Source organism: Microcaecilia unicolor, chromosome 9 (genome assembly GCF_901765095.1).
Source record: "Microcaecilia unicolor chromosome 9, aMicUni1.1, whole genome shotgun sequence".
Lineage (NCBI taxonomy): Eukaryota > Metazoa > Chordata > Amphibia > Gymnophiona > Siphonopidae > Microcaecilia > Microcaecilia unicolor.
The window spans coordinates 202,206,233-202,229,498 of NC_044039.1; the positions used below are offsets into that span (position 1 = coordinate 202,206,233).

Sequence of the window (23,266 nt, forward strand, 5' to 3'; positions counted from 1 at the left end):
GTCTATCTTGGCTTCCCCTGCATTATCTTTTCTGAAACTATTAGTATGTTTCATATCCTATATAATAATTTGCACCTCCAACATTCTACATCTGGATGCCTGGGTTCGTAGCATCCATTCCCACTCATTGCCCCGCCCTCGTGTCAAAACGTAATGACGTCAGAGGGCGGAACAGCGAGAGGGAAGGGAACGCTGGAGGCTGGCTGATGTCAGGAGGGATGTTACGAATGGAACGGAAGCCAGCGCCAGCCAGCCAGAGAACGTTCAGGTACAAATCGAGGGGAGGAGAGAATCGTGGGACATCGAGGGGAGGGAGGAAGGGGAGGGGAGGGGAGGGCAGGGCAGAGGAGAATGGATGGGAGGACAGTAGAGGAGAGAATCGCGGGACATGGATGGGAGGGCAGGGAAGAGGAGAATCGCTGGATATGAAGGGGAGGGGAGGGAAGAGAGAGACAAAAAAAAAAAAAAAAACTTACATGACAGCCTTCCTAGGGCCCGTTTCATTGTCGAGGAAACGGGCATGGTTCCACTAGTCCTTTAATAAACTGAAAATCAAATAATTATTTTTAGGCTTTGTAAAACCCATCCTATCTAGTAAGCACAATGGAACATGGGATCCTCTTGTAGACAATATTGTACTGTATTATTAGACCTGCTAAGAAAGGATTGGTAGTTTCTAGGAGTATGGACTGAAGCTGAGAGAGATTAGTATTGGGAAGAGTATTTTAGAAGTAAGAGAAGGGGATGGAATTTGATATACCATCTTTCTGTCATTACAATTAAAGTGGTTTACGTATTATATACAGGTGCTTATTTTGTACTTGAGGCAGCGGAGGGTTAAGTAACTTGCCCAGAACCACAAGGAACTGCATTGGGAATCGGACCTGGTTCTTAGGCCACTGCACTAACCATTATCCATTTTTTTACCTGCCATGGCGAATGTTTGGAATACGTGGAGGGGTATAATTGAACAAAAACGTCTATCTCCATGGGCGTTTATCTCCGAGAACGGGTCCGTGAAGGGGCGGACCGAACCGTATTTTCGAAAAAAAAATAGACGTCCATGTTTTATTCGACAATTTGTGAGCTGGGCGTTTTTGCTTTTCAGCGATAATGGAAAATGAAAGCGCCCGGCTCAAAAACGAATAAATCCAAGGCATTTGTTCGTGGGAGGGGCCAGGATTCGTAGTGCACTGGTCCCCCTCACATGCCAGGACACCAACCGGGCACCCTAGGGGGCACTTTTACAAAAACAAAAAAAAAAAAGGTAAAAGAGCTCCCAGGTGCATAGCACCCTTCCCTTGTGTGTTGAGCCCCCCAAATCCCCCTCAAAACCCACTGCCCACAAGTCTACACCATTACTATAGCCCTAAGGGGTGAAGGGGGGCACCTACATGTGGGTACAGTGGGTTTGGGGGGGTTGGACGACTAAGCATTAAGCAGCACAATTGTAACAGGTAGGGGGGGATGGGCCTGGGTCCACCTGCCTGAAGTCCAGTGCACTCCCTAACAACTGCTCCAGGGACCTGCATACTGCTGCCAGGGAGGTGGGTATGACATTTGAGGGTGAAAATAAAAAGTTGTGAAACATCATATTTTGTGGTGGGAGGGGGTTAGTGACCACTGGGGGAGTCAGGGGAGGTCATCCCCGATTCCCTCTGGTGGTAATCTGGTCATTTAGGGCACTTTTTGGGGCCTTATTCATGAAAAAACAGGGTCCAGGAAAAGTGCCCTAAATTCTAGCTACAAACGCATACTTTTTTTCCATTATCGGCGAAAGGCGCCCATCTCTCCTCGGCCGATAACCACGCCCCAGTTCCATCTTCGCCATGCCTCCGACATGCCCCCGTCAACTTTGTACACTTCCGCGATGGAGTGCAGTTGAAAACATCCAAAATCGGCTTTCCATTATACCGATTTATTCATTTTTGTGAGATAAACGTCTATCTCCCGATTTGGGTCGAAATCTAGGCGTTTTTCTCTTTCAATTATAAGGTGGATAGTAACATAGTAGTGTGTAACATAGTAGATGATGGCAGAGAAAGACCTGTACAGTCCATCGAATCTGCCCAACAAGATAAACTCATATGCGCTACTTTATACGTATACATGACCTTGATTTGTCACTGCCTTTTTCAGGGCACAGACCGTAGAAGTCTGCCCAGCAATAGCCCCGCCTTCCAACCACTAGCCCCGCCTCCTAACCACTAGCCCCGCCTCCTAACCACTAGCCCCACCTCCCAACCACCGGTGCTGCCACCCAATTTCTGCTAAGCTTCTGAGTATCCATTCCTTCTGAACAGGATTCCTTTATGTTTATCTCATTCATTTTTTAATTCCGTTACCGTTTTCATCTCCACCACCTCCCACTCTCTCCGTGAAAAAATACTTCCTGACATTTTTCTTGAGTCTGCCCCCCTTCAACCATACTGAGCCAGAAGGCATGGTAGAAAGAGACACAGGATACGTTTTCAAAAATTATGACTGTACTAATTTCTTCAAGGAAAATGTAGAAAGAATTTTGATAATTAGGGAGGGTTATTGTGTCAGTATGATGCTATGAATAAGAGAAACAGATTTGTTGGCATTTTGAAAGATTGGAATCTTTCACATAGGCATTGTTTTTTTTTTTTAATCCTAAATTATACTTTTTCAAGCCTTTAATATTTCAGTACATTCTGGAGTAAAGGTTGCTAGTTGAGACATGAACAGCTCCCTCTGCCTTCATATTACTCATTGTGTTATGCCATTGGGTTTTCTCAAGCTGCAAAGTTTTCACTTTACTGTTGCATTCAAACTGTCTCCCACTTGAGTTTATCACTCAGCACGTCAGGGGAAGCCTTAACTCAGTAATACTCTACGGTACCATTATGTGTTTCAGAGTTGGAGAATTAGGCTTCCGACAGCACAGCTTCTACTAATGAGCTATAGAAATAATGCAAGTAGAACAGCATGCAGTATTAGCATTTAAAAAAAAAAAAACCCTTCCGAGATTGCTATCTTGCTAAGCCTCTCATTGGAAGACAGTCCATGTGGCAGGATGTCAATGGTAGGGATGACCAGAAAGATTGATTTCATTGCTAGCTGTCATTAGTAGATGACCGCAAGACCAGGCAATTTGAAAGCCACTGTGACTGAAAACCAATGTCTAACAGTGACCGAAAAGTTGACGTCCGCTTGTCTTTCCCAGTTGGTGGTCAAATGACTACCAGTTTGAAAGGGATTTTTGCCATTTTGGTAATTGTAATAATAATTTGCTGAGACACCTGGCAATTATTTTTCATACTAGTGTTCTGGCATGGCAGGCATATACTTTTGGCTACATTAATCTCTTTGTCTGATGAGCAGAGGAGTGGTGATGGTTAAACCTCTTCATGAGTATTCGCCAGGGCTTCGTTTTGTATAACTGAATTCTAAAGCATTCAAAAATTATGCACTCCAATTGAGAGGGTCGAATATCTGGTTAAAGATATCTAACTAAAGTCATCTGGATTTAATTGTATAAATAAAAATAAGTGGATATCTCCAGCAGCACTGACTTATCCAGATATCTCTTTATCTGGTTATACTAGACGTATTGATATTTTTATTGAGCTATCTCAGGACTGCTACATCTGTAGCCAACTTATCGAGATAACTTCAGCTGAGCAGCAGCTGAATATTGCCACTCTCTGGCTAAAATTTAGACCCATTCCTGCCACACCTTTGACTTCTCATTTTAAAGGGATAACTTTCTCTGAGTATCAAGATGTTTGGCCAAAAGCCATGCATTTACCAGTCTGAGAAATGTAGAAGCAAAATTAAGCTGGTTAATTCTGGAGTTAACCAGCTGAATACTTTCAAATTTCAACCATACATGTCAGTATCTATGTACATATCTATCCCTCTCTCTACATATATTTACATCATGAGAAAAATGTTTTTAGCTGGATTTCACTAGTTGTTTAGCCACTGATGAGGCTAGGAATATTGAGGAATAATAGTCAGTATGTCAAGGCCATTCTGTTTTACAAATTATGTCAAATTTCCCAAAAGTTCTCTAACGTTTTTTAAAATAAAGTTTTCCAAAATGGTCCCAGAAGCAAAATATTACATAAATATTAGAGTCTAGGGAAAATGTTTATTGTGATATCTGTTTTCATACAATCACGCATAGCTGAATGTGTTCTGCAGTATCAATGAAGGGTTATGGCAGCTTTCCTTGAAGTCTTCACTGAAGTACTGTTGACGTTTAAACAGTTGTTGACCAGTTATGAAACAAGCTTATTGATAGGACAACCCATGGAAATAGAAGTTCTCACAGTATCCACAGAACTGTCCTTGGCCAGTGAAGCATTTGTATTCCGTCGCCAATATCTCCCTGCAAGCAGTTCCTTGTACAGTTCTTTTGATTTCTTTCGGAAATGATTTCCTACGATGACATAAAGCATCGGGTTAAGGCAGCTATTGCTGTAGGCACAGTAACTTGATATCTGGGTGGCAATAGTGAGGACTCTCTCAACAGTGCAGCCAGCTATGACCTTGTATATGTATAGAGTATCTAGGAACGTCACCAGCTGGAAAGGAAGCCAGCAGATGATGAACACCAGGAGGACTATGATGACCAGAGTGGCAGCTTTCTTTTCGGTCTGGATTTCCTTGAGTTTTTGCATGGAGCTGTCTCGTAAGGCTTTTATGATTTGAACGGTGCAAAACATGATAATATACAGGGGTATCAAAAATCCCACAATGTTCAAGAGCCAATGGTTTGCAACAGTCCATTCTTCTGATGGGTAGAACAGAAGACAGGATGTCTTGTTCAGTTTCTTACTGAAGTCTACTCTTCGGTATAACCATGTAGGCATGCTATTCAACAATGCAAAAACCCAGATTATAAAGCAGTTTAATTTGGCACAGAAAGGTCTCCGCGAACGGCCAATGGACATGGTTTTTACCAGGGCCAGATAGCGGTCGATGCTGACCATCATCAAAAAATAAATACTGCTGTAGAGATTCATGTAAATGAGAGCGTTGACAGCCTTACACATGAATTGGCCAAAGGGCCAGTAAAACTCTTTTGAAATGAAAATGGCCCAGAAGGGTAAGCCAGAAACTAACAGCAGGTCAGCAGCTGCCATGTTCCCAAAGTAGATTTCAGCCACAGTGCACCGACTCTTATGAAGGCAAAACACGCTGAGGACAAACACATTTTCTATTACTCCCAGAACAAAAATGATCCAGAGGAATACTGGCTGTCCTATAAACAACCAATCTAATCCAACAAGCACTGAGCACTGCGATGAGTTGCTGGAATTCTCTGCTGCCTCATGGGAATCCAAGGACTTATTCCAGGACATCAGAATTTTGTATGTTGCCGTTGATTCTTCTGCAGTGATGTTGGCCATTTCAGCACTGGAAGACAAATGACACAACACTATTATACGTCACCTATAATGAATGCAAGGTGAATGCATTTTTGCATATTATTCTCCTTCCAATGGGCCGTAGTTGCACTCATGTGGTATATAATCTGATTGGCTAACAATGATCTCAATCAATTTCATTTGTGAATAGTGTGTCTCAGCTCACTGGTGACCCTTTTCCCCCTTTGATGAAAAGATAAATAATACCTGGGGAGTACCTTTACAGTTTTTTGTTTCTTTGTTTTAAGTGGACAAGTCTCTGTTTTTCATTAATTTATATATTCAATTTGTAGGAATGGGACACATCAAAAGTTTTCCTGAAAACTGACCCACTGAGGCACAATGTATGATGTGAGAGTGCTTTCTCAAGGCACCCCAAACCCCATCTGACCTGGTTTTCCATGAGAGGAGAAACTCTTGTGGGAGGGAAACCTTTGAAAGCATGGCTAATCATGGATGTGTTGGAAGATTTTGCCACAGAAGACAGAACAGGAGGAGAAATACACAAATACAAAGTGAATTTAGATATAGACTGAAAGGCCCATCTAGTCTGGCTAAAGAACACAAGCTGATTGGCTTCTGAAGTGCCTCATGATCCAGGCCTGGAGACATTAGGTGACCAAAAGTTGATCAACTCATTCACACATACAACTGCTAGCATGCAAAGACCATTGCATCATTAAAAATAAAGAAAAAAAAAAGCCCCTCCAACTAATCATTGATTATTGATCATATTGTAAAGTCTACTGAACCAGAAGAGCACGTCTGATTACATTTATTTATAAGCAGCTTGGAGAACTCAGTTTTGGAAGTCAAAACTCATTCTAACATAAATAACGTTCTGAAACCATTGGATCTGCAATTTCCATAAAATTGAAATTTAAGTAGGATCTTACCATTTGGGTTTTTCTTGTTGGAATACAGAGGGGCATTTTTGATATTGTGATAAGTAAGAGGGTGTCCTATATGGTGTTGGCTACTAGATGGCGCTAGAAGAAGATGGAGGTCGCTAGGACCGGGGAGAGCCCTGGGAGGTCCACAGGTGCAGGCGGTTATGGGCTGGGTCCTGTGAAGCTAATTAACCACTTTATACCCCACCTGAGTTGTGAAAGGAAGGGAAGTGAGCTAGCAGCAGAAGAGGAGAGAGCCCCTGAAAGTGTTACTAAAAGTAAAGTGGATTGAATTGTAGAGTAATAAAGTTGTGTGATAAAAACTTTAACAAAAGTTGCATTCATTGTAGTTGTGATACTTTTACTTTTTACTCAAGTAGAAGAGTGTGGTAGCCGTGATTTCACAGTGAGAATACTGAAAGGTAACTTTAAAACCATACAAGAACGTAAGACCTTTGAAGTCAGAATGATTGAATATTTTAACACCCAACAGAAAGGACTTAACAAGGATCTGGGGTTCCTAGCCCATTATAAACCATAAAGCTGTATTTCTCTGTTGATCACCCCACCCCTCACCTATCCACACCCATCCTGTTAGAATATCAATGATATGCTTTGATGTCCCCATGCATACCTCCGACCCACCCCCATCCTCCCACCCTGTCAGACTGTCATAGTAATGCTTGAAGGTTTTCACTTATATACACTGTCAGCTAGCACATTTGCTTATTTCTGATCTGACGAAGAAGGGCAACCTTCGAAAGCTAATCAAGAAATGTATTAAGTTATGTCCAATAAAAAAGGTATCATCTTATTTTCTTTTCCAGGTTTTATTTTGTTTGATTTCTATTGATAACTTTTTACTCAAAAAGTTTTATATCGGGCAATAACTTTTTTTACTTAAGTACTTTGACCTAGTATTTTGAACTACACTAGGTCCCAGAGAAGAACTCAGGGACCCTTTTATAAAGCATCAGTAAGTCCAATATGTGTTTACCACACGCTAACCTGGAACTGCCACCAGCCCAACGTTGCCGCTGGCAATAGTTTTGCCTTGAGTGTGCGCCATTTCCGGTATGCCAGAAATTTGTTTTGTATTTTATAGCACAGCGCTAACCCAGCAGTAATCGGGCATCACCGCACACTGCCTGGTTACTGCTAGGTTACCACAGAAACCCTCAGTGGATGGCTGTAAGAGGTCCCACCCTGCATGGCCAAGCAGTAAGAGTAATCTTACCACATGGCCATTTTTTTAGGGGCCCTGGCGCATGGGAAAAATGGCCCCCACTGTTACTGCAGGGCCCTTTTCCCCACAGCTTAGTAAAAGGACCCCTCAATGAGTCATAGCAGAGGCAGAGAGAAGTGAGGTGGTTAACTAAGAAGCTGGCTAAAGAGGGCAGAAACTAGGGGTAGTCTGCCATTTACAGTGACATACACATAAACAAATAAAAATTAGCAGAAGAAAAGCACATTTTCCCCTGGATTCTAGAAATATTTCTAAAAAAACAATGTGTTTAATGAGAAAATGTTAGGGACAGCTGATTAGACAAACATGACAATGATTGGCTGAAACCAGACATCCTCAGCCAATCAAGTAAGCGACCGCCACTGCAACTCAGCATTCAGCCCTTTGTACAAGAAAAATCCAGTGTTGTTCTCTGTAATTTAGAAAAATGAGGATGTTATAATGCCTTTGTATCGCTCCATGGTACGACCGCACCTCGAGTATTGTGTTCAATTCTGGTCGCCGCATCTCAAAAAAGATATAGTGGAATTAGAAAAGGTGCAGAGAAGGGCGATGAAAATGATAAAGGGGATGGAACGACTTCCCTATGCGGAAAGGCTAAAGCGGCTAGGGCTCTTCAGCTTGGAGAAAAGGCGGCTGAGGGGAGATATGATAGAGGTCTATAAAATAATGAATGGAATTGAACGGGTAGATGTGAAGCGTCATGGGCGTGCTATAGACATAATCTACTTAGATTTCAGCAAAGCTTTTGACATGATTCCTCACAGGAGGCTCTTGAATAAACTTGACAGCTGAAAATAGGACCCGAAGTGGTGAACTGGATTAGGAACTGGTTGACGGACAGACGCCAGAGGGTGGTGGTGAATGGAATTCGCTCGGAGGAAGGAAAGGTGAGTAGTGGAGTGCCTCAGGGATCGGTGCTGGGGCCCATTCTGTTCAATATATTTGTGAGTGACATTGCCGAAGGGTTAGAAGGTAAAGTTTGCCTATTTGCGGATGATACTAAGATCTGTAACAGAGTGGACACCCGGGAGGGAGTGGAAAACATGAAAAAGGATCTGCAGAAGCTAGAAAAATGGTCTAAGGTTTGGCAATTAAAATTCAATACTGCAACAACTCTGGGGTAACACTATCGTTCTGGTTTCAGTGTTATATTTTCATATGCACATATATTAGAAACTGTTATACATCACTGATAAATTTTTTTTTTTTTACATCACTGATAAATAAATATATATATATATATATATATATATATATATATATATATATATATATATATATATATATTAAAAAAATAAAAAAAATATTTATCAGTGATGTAACGGTTTCTAATGTATGTGCATATGAAATTAAAATTCAATGCAAACAAAATGCAAAGTGATGCACTTAGGGAGTAGAAATCCACGGGAGACGTATCTGTTAGGTGGTAAGAGTCTGATAAGTACGGACGGGGAGAGGAATCTTGGGGTGATAGTATCTGAGGATCTGAAGGCAACGAAACAGTGTGACAAGGCGGTGGCCGTAGCTAGAAGGTTGTTAGGCTGTACAGAGAGAGGTGTGACCAGCAGAAGAAAGGAAGTGTTGATGCGACTGTATAAGTCGTTGGTGAGGCCCCACCTGGAGTATTGTGTTCCGTTTTGGAGGCCGTATCTTGCTAAGGATGTAAAAAGAATTGAAGCGGTGCAAAGAAAAGCTACAAGAATGGTACGGGATTTGCGTTCCAAGACGTATGAGGAGAGACTTGGTGACCTGAACATGTATACCCTGGAGGAAAGGAGAAACAGGGGTGATATGATACAGACATTCATATATTTGAAAGGTATTAATCCGCAAATGAACCTTTTCCGAAGATGGGAAGGTGGTAGAACGAGAGGACATGAAATGAGATTGAAGGGGGGCAGACTCAAGAAAAATGTCAAGAAGTATTTTTTCACGGAGAGAGTGGTGGATACTTGGAATGCCCCTCCCGCGGGAGGTGGTGGAGATGAAAATGGTAACGGAATTCAAACATGCATGGGATAAACATTAAGGAATCCTGTTCAGAAGGAATGGATCCTCAGAAGCTTAGCCGAGAGTGGGTGGCAGAGCTGGTGGTGGGAGGCGGGGCTAGTGTTGGGCAGACTTCTACGGTCTGTGCCCTGAAAATGACAGATACAAATCAAAGTAAGGTATACATAAAAGTAGCACATATGAGTTTATCTTGTTGGGCAGACTGGATGGACCGTGCAGATCTTTTTCTGCCTTCATCTCCTATGTTACTATCCAGCTCATTTTTGAAAGAGAAGGGCGCCCATCTTTCGACACAAATCGGGAGGTGGGTGTCCTTCTCTCAAGGTCGGCCAAATCGGCATAATCGAAAGCTGACTTGGCCGTTCCTCATCTCCTTTCCGTCGCGGGGACAACCAGAGTTCAAGGGGGCATGTCAGCAGTGTACTGAAGGCAGGACGGGGGTATGGTTAAGAGATGGGCATCCTCGGCCGATAATGGAAAAAAGAAGGGCGTCCCTGACGAGCATTTGGCCGACTTTACTTGGTCCCTTTTTGTTCACGACCATGCCTCAAAAAGGTGACCAAACCGACAAGATGACCACCGGAGGGAATCGGGGATGACCTCCCCTTACTCCTCCAGTGGTCACCAACCCCCTCCCACCCTAAAAAACAAATTAAAATTTTTTTTTTCCAGCCTCTATACCAGCCTCAAATGTCATACCCAGCTCCATCACAGCAGTATGCAGGTCTCTGGAGCAGTTTTTAGTGGGTACTGCAGTGCACTTCAGGCAGGCGGACCCAGGCCCATCCCCCCCCATACCTGTTACACTTGTGGCGGTAAATGAGAGCCCTCCAAAACCCACCTGAAACCCACTGTACCCACATTTAGGTGCCCCCCGTTACCCTTTAAGGGCTATGGTAGTGTTGTACAGTTGTGGGTAGTGGGTTTTGGGGGGCTCAGCACCCAAGGTAAGGGAGCTATGCACCCGGGAGCAATTTGTGAAGTCCACTGCAGTGCCCCCTAGGGTGCCCGGTTGAGTGCACTACAAATGCTGGCTCCTCCCACGACCAAATGGCTTGGATTTGGCCATTTTTGAGATGGCCGTCCTCGGTTTCCATTATCGGCGAAAACCAAGGCCGGCCATCTCTAAGGCCGGCCATCTGAACATTTAGGTTGACCATCTCTTAGGTCGACCTAAATGTGGAGATTTGGCTGTCCCCAACCGTATTATCAAAATGAAAGCTGGACGCCCATCTTGTTTTGATAATACGGGTTTCCCCGCCCCTTTGCCAGGCCGTCCTTACAGATGGATGCCCTTAGAGATGAGCGATCCCATTTGATTATGCCCCTCTATGTTACTATGTTAGGTGGATAACAAACCATAGACATCTAACCAGATATAGAAATTGACAACCGTCCATCAGTGACTGTTTACTCTTTCCAATGAAAGCTACAAAGTAGTAAATTTAAAATGAATTGGAGAAAAGTTTTCTTCACTCAACGTGTAATTAAACTCTGGAATTCATTGCCAGAGAATGTGGTAAAGGTAGTTAGCTTAGCGGGGTTTAAAAAAGGTTTGGACGGCTTCCTAAAGGAAAACTACATAGACTATTATTAAAATAGCCTGGGGGAAAATCCACTGCTTATTTCTGGGATAAGCAGCATAAAATGTTTTGTACTTTTTGGGGGATCTTGCCAGGTGTTTGTGACCTGGATTGGCCACTGTTGGAAACAGGATGCTGGGTTCAATGGACCTTGGCCTGTCCCAGTATGGCAATGCTTATGTAATTATTTACTTATGTAGTGCATTGAAATGTACAAGAAATGTTTGAAAGTGTCTGTCTTCCTTTCATGCTGCTTCCTAAATTAAGAACATTATTACCATATGTAATAATTTTATGATATTGGGCAGACTGGACGGACCATACAGGTCTTTATCTGTCGACATCTACTATGTTATGTTATGTTGTGTGCAGTGTGCCAGTCCTGCTATGGTGCAGAAAGCAATGCATAGGTTGCCAAATGCGTGTCAGAAGATTCTTATGTCATAAAACCCCGTTCTTGCTTTATTACTTTTGAACTGGAAAGCTTGGAAGCAGACCACATTTTTCCACTTTGAAAAAAAAAAAGCAAAATCTCACGCTGTTTACACGAATCACTGCCAAGGGTTAGTTCAGTTTACAGAAAGTCTGAACAGTATACAAGGGTGGTAATTAAAACATAATAACAGATTACATTAGGGAAGTACAAACTCACTCCCCTCCCCTGAGCATTTTTGTCACAACATCTTGTAAGCAAGAGGTTTATTAGATGCTCCCAGGTCATCTGACGTGGAGTCAGTCTTGATTTTATTCCCAACTGCGATTAATTTTACAATGCGGCTTTTCTTACAGAAATGAGACACATTTTCAAAAGAGAAAAATGTCCAAAAAGTGGCATAAATCTGCATTTGGACGTTTTTCCTCACAGAAACGTTCAAATTGTTATTTTCAAAACCAATTTTTAGACGTTTTACTATGAAGTCCATCAGAAGTGCATTCAAGGGGGCGTGGCAGGGGCATGTTAAGGGTGGGATCTAGGCGTTCCTAAGACTTAGACGTTTTTCAGCCATAGTGGAACAAAATAAAAGTGTCCAGGACTTAAACTAAGACATTTTGAGCTAGACCTATTTTTATAACGAATAAGGCACAAAAGGGTGCCCTGAATGACCAGATGACCACTGGAGGGAATCAGGAGTGACACCCCCCCCCCACTACCCTCCCAATGGTCACTGACCCCCCTCCCACCCCCCGCAAATGTGAATACAACAAATACGATTTAGCAGCCTCTATGACAGCCTCAGATGTTAGACCCAGGTCTATTACAGCAGCAGGCAGGTCCCTGGAGTAGTGTAGTGGTCAGTGCAGTGCACTATGGAGTGGGGGACTCTGGTCCCTATTTCCCTCTACCTGTCACATTTCTGGGGGAAACTGTGAGCGCTCCAAAATTCACCAGAAACTCAATGTACCCAAATATAGGTGCCCCCGTCACCCATAAGGGCTACCTTAGTGGTGTACAGTTGTGGGCAGTGGGTTTGGGGGGCTCATCAGACAAGATAAGGGAGCAACAGTGAGAGATGTGTACCTGGGAGCATGTTTTTGAAGTCCACTAGGGTGCCCCATTTATCTCCTGGAATGTCTGGGAGACCAGTCTACTAAAAATGCTGGCTCCTCCTACATCCCAATGGCTTGATTTTCTACATTTTTCACTTGGACTTTTTTTTTTTTTTTGAAAATGGACCAAAAAACAAAACGTCCAAAGCACAAAACCCTTATTAGAGATAGTATTTTCAAAAACAAAAGACAGACATTTTTCTTTTTTCAAAATGAACTTTTTTCCTATTCAGATTTTGGACGTTTTTTTTTGCAAAATGTCTAAAGTCGGACTTAGAGGTCATATTGAAAATGCCCCTCCACGTGAACTATTTGAAAATCGCCTCCCCTTCCTGTGGATAAAAGGATATGCTGATTCTTCTTTGTGTTTATCTGTCTATCAGGACCTATCATTTCGCTTTGATTGCAGCTGCTCTTTCCCGTTGTCCACAAGATGCTTCCCTAAGTAACTAACTAGCCTGTGTAAAGGCAGTGGCGTTCCGTGGTTCACTTCCACCCGGGGCGGATCGCTGCTGCATGCACCCCCCCCCCAGTCCCAGTCCCCACCTGTCTTACGAGCTCCGTCCACCCGGCGCCTCTGCGCTGCTGTAAAAGAAGAAAATCGCCTCGTCGGCCCTTCCCTTACTCTCTCTGTCCCGCCCTCTGATGTAACGTCCTATTTCCTCGAGGGCGGGACAGAGAGAGTAAGGGAAGGGCCGACGAGGCGATTTTCTTCTTTTACAGAAGTGCAGACGCGAGGTGCTGCACCACATAGCTGCTGGGTGGATGGAGCTGGACTCGCCAGCAGAGCACCCCCCCCACCCGTTGACACCCGGGGCAGACCGCCCCCACCCCTTGGTACGCCACTGCGTAAAGGTTAAACTGGCCCTGCTCTGCTCTTAGGCAACCAAATGATGCTGCATTTTATGAAAGGAAAACAGTAATAACACAATTTAAAGCTTTTTGGCTTATGTTTACAATCATTTGCTCAGACAGGGTCGGGTCAGAAATGTCTGTTGGAAAAGATGACAAAAAGTTTGGATTCCTGGTGAGATGCTCAAACATTCACGCTAAACCCTACAGTGCAGAACATAAGAGTAACCATACTGGGTCAGACCAGTGGTCCATCTAGCCCAGTATCCTGTTTTTCAAACAGTGGCCAAACCAGGTCGCTAGAACCTGGCAGAAACCCAAATACCCAGAACCCCATAGCACAGAAAATTAGCTAAGGAATGCGTGAGGCTAATTACATTTACATTTTATACGCAATTAAATTGTGCTATGAAACCTAAAGTTGGGGGAGTTACATGCCTGGCCCATGCGCACAAGTGTTTTGCGTTAAGCGGGGCTCTTGTGACCTGTGGGGGAGGGGGACTTAGCGAGTGGCCATTTCAATAAAATATAGCACCATGGCCATTTTACCGCCAGGCTAAAAATGGCCTCAGCGCTGGCTACGTTTTAGCGTGGCTCGGTAAAAGGACCCCCCTAAAGTGCAGTTATGCACAAAACTGCAAATGAGTGCCAATTAGTACCTAATTTGCCAATTAACTTAAGTGTCTAACCGAGACTATTCTGCAACCTGCATGCACAATTTTGCACGCTAAGTATGGAAATGTTGTGCAAGATTACAGAATGAGGGGTAAGGGCATAGAAACCTTTGCTTCCTCTCTAGCTTGCAGCAGGGGCGTAGCTACGGGTGGGCCTGGGTGGGCCCAGGCCCACCCAATTTCAGCTCAGGCCCGCCCGCCCACCCACCCAGCTGATCTCTCCAGACTGGCAGCAGCGGCGAACTGGCGGGCAGCGGCACTAAAAGCATAAAGCAGCAAAGCTCTTCGATTCCGTCCATTGCTTTCCGTTTCCTGCCCTGTCAGCGTCCCGCCCGCCCGAAAGGAAATGACATCAAAGGAAGGCGGGACGCTGACAGGGCAGGAAACGGAAAGCGATGGACGGAATCGAAGAGCTTCGCTGCTTTATGCTTTTAGTGCCGCCGCCCGCCAGTTCGCCGCTGCGACTACAGAAGGAAGGCTTTTTTTAAAATCTCTGTTTCTACTCCCCTGCGCAGCCGTCGCCATTCACTTAAAGCACAGCAAGCAAACCAGTGAGCTGCTGTGCTGCCTGCATCCACGTTGTCTTCTTTATTCAGCAGAGGGTGGTGAGCAGAGGGAAGGATGGGACTGGGAGGGATGGTGAGCTGAGGGAAGGAGCAGAAGATGGATGGGACTGGGAGGGGTGGTAAGTACAGAGTATGGGGAATGGGGGACTAATGAAGTGGGTGAAAGATGGGGGAGGAATTTAGGAGACTGGGTAAGGGAGAGACAGAGGGGGGAATGGGAGTGCTGGAGAGAGAATGAGAGGGAGGTGGTCAAAGGGGAGAGAGGAGCATCGATGGACATGGATGGGAGGACAAGGACCAGGGAGAGAGGAGAAATTGCTGGACATGGAGGGGAGGGCAGGGGAGAGAGGAGAATTTCTGGATATGGATGGATGGAGGGGGCAGGGGAGAGAGGAAAATTGCTGGATATGGATGGATAGATGAATGGAGGGCAGGGGAGTTGCTGGACATGGGGAGGGCAGGGAGAGGAGAGTTGTTGGACATAGGTGGATGGAGGGGAGGGTAGAAGAGAGTTGCTGGACATGGATGGAAGGAAGGGCAGTGGAGAGAGGATGGTTGCTGGACATGGGTGGATGGAGGGGAAGGCAGGGAGAGAATTGTTGGACATGGATGGAGGGGAAGGAAGGGAAGACAGAAGGAGATGCACATGGATGGAGGGGAGAAAGAAGAAATTCTGGACATGGATGGAGGGGAGGGAAGGGAAGACAGAAGGAGATGCACATGGATGGAGGGGAGAAAGAAGAAATTCTGGACATGGATGGAGGGGAGGGAAGACAGAGGAAGGAGATGCACATGGATGGAGCGAAAGGGAGAGAGAAGAAATGCTGACATGGATGGAGGGGAGGGAAGAGAGAGGAAGGATATATGAGGGAAAAGGAAGAGAGGAGAAAAACAGCACATGGATGGAGAAAATAGGCAGAAGCTGGATCCACTGGACAGTCAAGTCTGCAGAGGACCCAGCTTTTACTTACGGATGTAGAGCAAGAAATGAAGAAGAAAGGAGGAAAGTAAAGAAATAAATGGAAAGGAAGCTCTGGAAACGGAGTTAAGAGGACAGATAGCAGCAAAATCGGATACTGGGCCAGCATGATCAGAAAAACAAAGTCACCAGGCAACAAAGGTAGAAAAAAAATCATTTTATTTTCATTATAGTGTTTGGAATATGTCCACTTTGAGAATCAGGTGCTCAACATTAAAAGTTTATATTTATTTATTTACTTATTTATGGCATATTATCCCACATTAAACATGAATTAGATTGGAACCTGGGATCATTTAATTTTTTTTTTCCTGGAGAGAGTAATGCATTGCCTCCCCCCCCCCCCCAGGCTCTCTCCCCAGCTATAGCCAGCTCTGCAATTTTGAGGGGGGGGGGCGCAGAGGTGGACCGGGGAGAGAGCCTGTTGTTAAACATTTACCAGCAAACCACTGTCTAGTGCCCACCCATCCAACCTGTTGGCCCACTCAAAAATTGACTTGTGGCTACGCCACTGGCTTGCAGATCACCAAGGCTGTGTCGTGTTTTGCCTGGACTCATCTGCAACCGGTGTGGCCCTTTCTGCAGATTTGAGACAAGGGTGTATGTGTGGAGAAATCTGTGCTCTGCCACTGTACTTTACATCTGCAGCGGCGAGATTTGCTCGTGCCTGCTTGGAATATTTCTTCTCCTACCACTTCTTGTGGTTACTGAGGGTTTGACAAACCAGTGCAAAAACTGATTTAAAAAAGAAAAAAACAACACAAACAAACAAGTTTACGAGTCTTAATTCCAAAAGTGCTTTATGCATGCAGAAAGGGTTATAATGGGAAAGTTCAATCTCCTGATTTAAGAATGCATTTACTAAAGCTTTTTCATCCCATAGAGACAGAAATGCCCCCCAAAAAGAAAACCTCTTTGTAAATTAGGCTTTAGTCGAAGTCTGTTGACCAAGACGAAAATTGTGAAACATTTAAGTGGTTAGCCTTGCGGAGCAATATAAAACATCGGTGTGGTAGGCAAATGTGAGATTGGCATGTTTCCAGATGTGATTTAGAAAGGAAGACTTGGTACAGAAGCCAAAGCCAGTCGAGCACACTATAGAAACAAAGCCAGTCACACAGTCAAGGAGAGAGAATACAACAGGAAATGTATTTTCAGATTCTCCACCCTGATAAAGGCAACTGTGTGAATCCTTTTTACCTACAGATCTTTGCATCAAATTTCCCCTGCTTTTTGTGACATTTTAATGGGAAATAATGCATGGGATACCATATTTGGGGAGAAAAAAAAAAACAGAGGACACAAAAAATAAAATGCCATCTTGTCTCAGCCCACCCCCTCGCCCCGCCCTAGCCGCACAGTCACCCTGACCCCCCCCAAGAAAGCCAGATTCTATAAGCAGTGAAAATGCTGGTAAAAGTAACAGAAATGCATTTTCTTCCGTAGTCTAAATACAAAATTAGAAAAGATGTACATTACCAAAAAAAGCAAACATCCATGAATGATATGTCCCCCTTTCCTTTTCCTCCCATCCATGAGCAGCATGTCCCACTCCCCTCTCCACCCCCTTCTACCCACGTGCTGCATTTCCCCCTTTTCCCTTCCCTCCTCTCCATGTACAGCACGTCCCCCCTCCCCTCTCCATCCCCTTCTACCCACGTGCTGCATTTCCCCCTTTTCCCTTCCCTCCTCTCCATGTACAGCACGTCCCCCCTCCCCTCTCCATCCCCTTCTACCCACGTGCTGCATTTCCCCCTTTTCCCTTCCCTCCTCTCCATGTACAGCACGTCCCCCCTCCCCTCCCCTTCTACCCACGTGCTGCATTTCCCCCTTTTCCCTTCCCTCCTCTCCATGTACAGCACGTCCCCCCTCCCCTCTCCATCCCCTTCTACCCACGTGCTGCATTTCCCCCTTTTCCCTTCCCTCCTCTCCATGTACAGCACGTCCCCCCTCTCCTCTCCACCCCCTTCTACCCACGTGCTGCATTTCCCCCTTTTCCCTTCCCTCCTCTCCATGTACAGCACGTCCCCCCTCCCCTCTCCACCCCCTTCTACCCACGTGCTGCATTTCCCCCTTTTCCCTTCCCTCCTCTCCATGTACAGCACGTCCCCCCTCCCCTCTCCATCCCCTTCTACCCACGTGCTGCATTTCCCCCTTTTCCCTTCCCTCCTCTCCATGTACAGCACGTCCCCCCTCCCCTCTCCATCCCCTTCTACCCACGTGCTGCATTTCCCCCTTTTCCCTTCCCTCCTCTCCATGTACAGCACGTCCCCCCTCCCCTCCCCTTCTACCCACGTGCTGCATTTCCCCCTTTTCCCTTCCCTCCTCTCCATGTACAGCACGTCCCCCCTCCCCTCTCCATCCCCTTCTACCCACGTGCTGCATTTCCCCCTTTTCCCTTCCCTCCTCTCCATGTACAGCACGTCCCCCCTCCCCTCTCCATCCCCTTCTACCCACGTGCTGCATTTCCCCCTTTTCCCTTCCCTCCTCTCCATGTACAGCACGTCCCCCCTCCCCTCTCCATCCCCTTCTACCCACGTGCTGCATTTCCCCCTTTTCCCTTCCCTCCTCTCCATGTACAGCACGTCCCCCTCCCCTCGCCATCCCCTTCTACCCACGTGCTGCATTTCCCCTTTCCCTTCCCTCCTCTCCATGTACAGCACGTTCCCCCTCTCCTCTCCATCCCCTTCTATTCATATGCTGCATTTCCCCCTTTTCCTTCCCTCCCCTGCATGTATAGCATGTCCCTCTCTCCTCTCTCCCTTCCCTCCTATCCATGAGCAGCTTGCCCCCCTTCTCTTCCTCCCATCCCCTCCTGGGCCTACCTTGCAACCCTCTTTCCTGCCCATTGCCGTCACTTCTTGAAAATGGCTGCTGAGACTTCAAGACTGCAGCTGCTTTTTGCTTCCTCCCAGAAGCTGGTTGGCCAGGTTGAAGGAGCTTAGTTTTCAGACTGTCAACATGCTTGGGTACTAAAGGCTTTTTTCCCCATTTCTTCCAGACCACCATTAGGCAGTCTGACCATTTGACTACTCTACTTGAAAAAGCATCTCCCTGTGATGAGGATGTGCCAACAGCTACCTAATGGACACATTTCTGGCTAGTAGGGTGGGGTTGCATCCACTGGACCAGCTGCAGAGGTAAATTTATATTTACTATTAGTACTAATCATTTCTATAGTGCTACTAGACATATACAGTGCTGTACACATTATATGCAGGTACTTTCTCTGTCCATAGAGGGCTTGCAAGCTGTTTTTTGTACCTGGGGCAATGGAGGGTTAAGTGACTTTCTCAAGGTCACAAGGCGCTGCAGTGGGAATTGAACCCAGTTCCCCAGGACCAAAGTCCGCTGCACTAACCACTAGGCTACTCCTCCACTAACAATTTTCCTCTCAAACCGGCAGGTGGTAATAATCACCCTACTATAACCGAGTTCATACTATACATGCATTTATAAGTTTGATAAGCAATTTTAAATTGGATATGCGAATCCACTCTTAACCGATGCAAATTTTCCAAAAGAGGACTAACTTCACTAACTTTTTCTGAACCATAAAATCAGTCGAGCAGCGGTATTTTGCAAAAGCTGGAGACGATGTAATTGCTGTTTGCTAATGTTAGACTATAAGGAATTGCGCTAATCAAGTAACGGGATTAAAATTGCTTGAGCAATTATTCTAAATCCAGATAAACTCATGGACACTCAAATTACTCGAAGTTTGTGTAAATGGAAAAAAAAATTCCTCACTACAGCATTGATTGTTTACTGCGGCAATTAGTACGTGCTAACAGTTAACCTGGCACCATGCTATTAGTACTCAGTAATTCTCATACTGAACAGTCAACACATTTTGGGGTCCTTTTACAAAGGTGCGTAGGCGCCTATGCGTTTCCAATGTGAGTCAAATTGGCACTACCGCCCCGGCTAACACGTGATCCAGGCAGTAATTCCATTTCTGATGTGCGCCCAAAACGCGCAGTAGAAAATATTTTCTGTTTTCTATCGTGTGGTGCTTACCTGGCGGTAATCAGCAGTTTACGTGCTCTGGTCGTTTACCGCCCGGTTAGTGTGCGAGACCCTACCGCTAAGTCAATGGGTGGAGATAAGTCTCAGCCCGAAAATGGACACGCACTGGGTTTAATTTTGCCACATGTCCATTTTCTGACACAAAAAAGCGCCTTTTTTCCAGGCGCGCTGAGCAAATGGACCTGCGGGCGTCCAAAACACGCGCCTACACCAATGCAGGCCACTTTTAGGCACACCTTAGTAAAAGGACCCCTTTGTAAAAATGCAAACATGCCCTGTTGACGATAATGGGGATTGTACTGAATATTATAGATTAAACTACATTATGATGTGTTAAAACACACATTAGTAAATCCAGCTTTTAGAGTGGATAACATTCTTCAGATCCCGAAGATTTTATATGGAAGCATCAGGGGAACAATTGATTTATTTTATCACATTTTATGCCATGTCCCCAAGTCCAGCCTTCAAGTAAAGATTTACAATATTTATATAGCGTCCTAGTCGAAGTGTCTTAAAATAGCAGAAAAATAACATTACGTGGAAACAGCTACAAATAAATGGAGGAAGTGAAGCTGGGGATATGTTACTTAAACAGAAGAATGTGAGTAGGTGGTGGCTTTAATTTCTTCCTGAAAGAAACCAAGGAAAAGATCTCTTGAACTTTGGGGCTTCTAGTAAACAATGCAATTTCTGGGCAAGTTTTTGGTAAATGCAGCTCTAAACTGCAGTGATTCTGGAACACATTTCTTTTCCTTAAGTGACTGCTTTGTGTCATCAGCAAATTTAATTACATTACTAGTTATTGCATCTCTAGATCATTTATAAATTTGTTAAAAAGCAGCTTTATAACATATTTATAAATGATCTAGAGATGGGAGTAACTAATGAGGTAATTAAATTTGCTGATGACACAAAGTTATTCAAAGTCATTAAATCGCGGGAGGATTGTGAAAAATTACAAGAGGACCTTACGTTACTGGGAGACTGGGCGTCTAAATGGCAGATGACGTTTAATGTGAGCAAGTGCAAAGTGATGCATGTGGGAAAGAGGAACCCAACATATAGCTACAGGATGCAAGGTTCCACATTAGGAGTCATCAACCAGGGAAGGGATCTAAGCCTCATCATTGATGATATGCTGAAACCCTCTGCTCAGTGTGTGGCAGCGACGGCTAAGAAAGCAAATAGATTGTTAGGTATTATTAGGAAAGGCATGAAAAACAAAATGAGGTCGTTATAATGCCTTTGTATCTCTCCATGACGCGATTGCACCTCGAATATTGTGTGCAGTTCTGGTCACCACATCTCAAAAAAGATATAGTGGAATTAGAAAAGGTACGGAGAAGGTCGATGAAAATGATAAAGGGGATGGGACGACTTCCCTATGAAGAAAAGTAAAGTGGCTAAGGCTCTTCAGCTTGGAGAAAAGGCGGCTGAGGGGAGATATGCTAGAGGTCTATAAAATAATGAGTGGAGTTGAACAGGTAGATGTGAAGTGTCTGTTCACGCTTTCCAAAAATACTAGGACTAGGGGGCATGCGATGAAGCTACAATGCAGTAAATTTAAATCAAATCAGAGAAATATTTTCTTCACTCAACGTGCAATTAAACTCTGGAATTCGTTGCTAGAGAATGTGGTAAAGGTGTTAGCTTAGCGGAGTTTAAAAAAGGTTTGGATGGCTTCCTAATGAAAAAGTCCATAGACCGTTATTAAATGGACTTGGGGAAAATCCACTGTTTCTGGGATAAGCAGTATAGAATGTTTTGTACAGTTTTGGGATCTTGTCAGGTACTTGTAACCTGGACTGGCCACTGTTGGAAACAGGATGCTGGGCTTCATGCACCTTCGGTCTGTCCCAGTATGACAATAGTTATGTACTTATGTAGTTATCAGATCAAATATGACATTGGATTCTTTCAAGCCAGAGGTTTGGCTCTAGGACAAAGATTATTAAAACGTAATAGGATTAATATCATGCAATTTAGAAGTAATCCCAGTGCAATCCAAATTTACTGTAAGTGAAGTAAGCTCATCTGAGCAATGAACAAAGCACACTACATAGCATTTAAAGAACAATTTTCAGAGAGATTTGTGTGTGTGTGTGTGTGTGGGGGGGGGGGGGGGGGGTAACTAAGCAGTTATCCAGCTAGACTGCTCTTGTTGACAATTCACCACTGCCTCCCCCCACCCATAGTGAGTAAAAGTGCTCATGAGCTTTTAGTTCGATTAAGAAGTGATATCCTTAAAGGTGTCTAAGGGGTCCTTTCACAAAGCCATGGTAGAAAGTAGCCTTATGTGGGTCTTTCGCATGCAGCTGGAAATTGGCCCGTTTTCGATTTTCCAAATTAATGGCCATGCACTAATGTTGCCATTAGCACATGGGCCATTAACAAAAATTAGTGCGTGAGCCCTTTCTGCCTCCTATTTTGTAGGCAGTAAGGGCTCATGCGATAATGCTACACTAATCAGTTTGCATGTGGCACTGTCCATACTCCACTCCCCCAGACATGCCCCTTCGGTCAAAAAATTAAAAAAAAAAGGTGTAGCCCGTCGGTTGCATGCACACATTTGAAACTTACCATGGGATGCCTCAGCTTCACCCCACAGTAAGCCCTCTAAATTTGGGAGTGAACAGTGCACAAACATTTAAAATTTCAAATATCCTTCCAACCTTTTATCCCCCATTCTGCCACCTGTAAATACTGCAGGCACAAGTGGGCACTTTTGTACCCATGTACCGTGTAGGCAATTTGCAAAATGAAACCAATCGTGTTATTTCCCTATGAAATTTGTCTACAAGGTCCACATATACAAAAGTACCTACAGACGTCTCAAAAAAATAGACTACCACTTTCTGAAAATTGACCCATTAGAAAGCAGACGAGAAGGGTGTGTCCTAAATAAAACAATCATGGGGAAGGGAGGCAGGGCCACCGAGAGACCCAGCCGGGCCCAAGGCAGGACCCACTGCGTTCCTACCCCACTTGGGCCACTGCCACCGCAGCTGCCCTCCCCATTTGCGCTGCCTCCCACATTCGGACCGCCGCCCCATCAACTTGCACCACCCGCCCTCTTACCGACTTCTGCTGTCCTGTTCCTGCTGCCCAGGACCTGGATGATTATATTAATGTGATATCACGTTAATGCAATCATCTGGGTCCCAGGCAGCACGACAGAGAGACCAACCTCCTTGAGAGAAGACAGACCCATCCCGGAAGCAGGCAGGCAGGAAGAAGCTCGTCTGCGCCGGGCCCGGGTCCCCCTTGGAGACCAGGCCCAGGGAATTTTGCTCCCCTCCCCCCGGCCCCCTCCCCTCTCTCTGCAGCCCTGGAGGGAGGGAATTTCTCCAAATGGAATGGCAGCATCTGCATTTATAGATTAAAGAACCCAAACTAGTCTTGATTGGGAAAACCAAACACATCTTTGATACAACAAACCCAAACCAAAAAATTATTCATTTTCCTCTTGCATGTCAATACC

The 23,266-nt window shown here is 44.8% G+C and overlaps 1 protein-coding gene across 1 annotated transcript in view; it reads right to left on the minus strand.

Annotated features, from left to right (window-relative positions):
- Nucleotides 1-2,379: 2,379 nt before the first annotated feature.
- Nucleotides 2,380-23,266, minus strand: part of BDKRB2 (bradykinin receptor B2) — a 58,705-nt gene continuing 37,818 nt past the window's right edge. The window contains exon 2 of the mRNA XM_030215250.1: nucleotides 2,380-5,391. Within this exon, the coding sequence (XP_030071110.1) occupies nucleotides 4,251-5,384 (1,134 nt within the window). The 5' untranslated portion in view covers nucleotides 5,385-5,391 and the 3' untranslated portion in view covers nucleotides 2,380-4,250. The remainder of the gene's footprint in view (nucleotides 5,392-23,266) is intronic.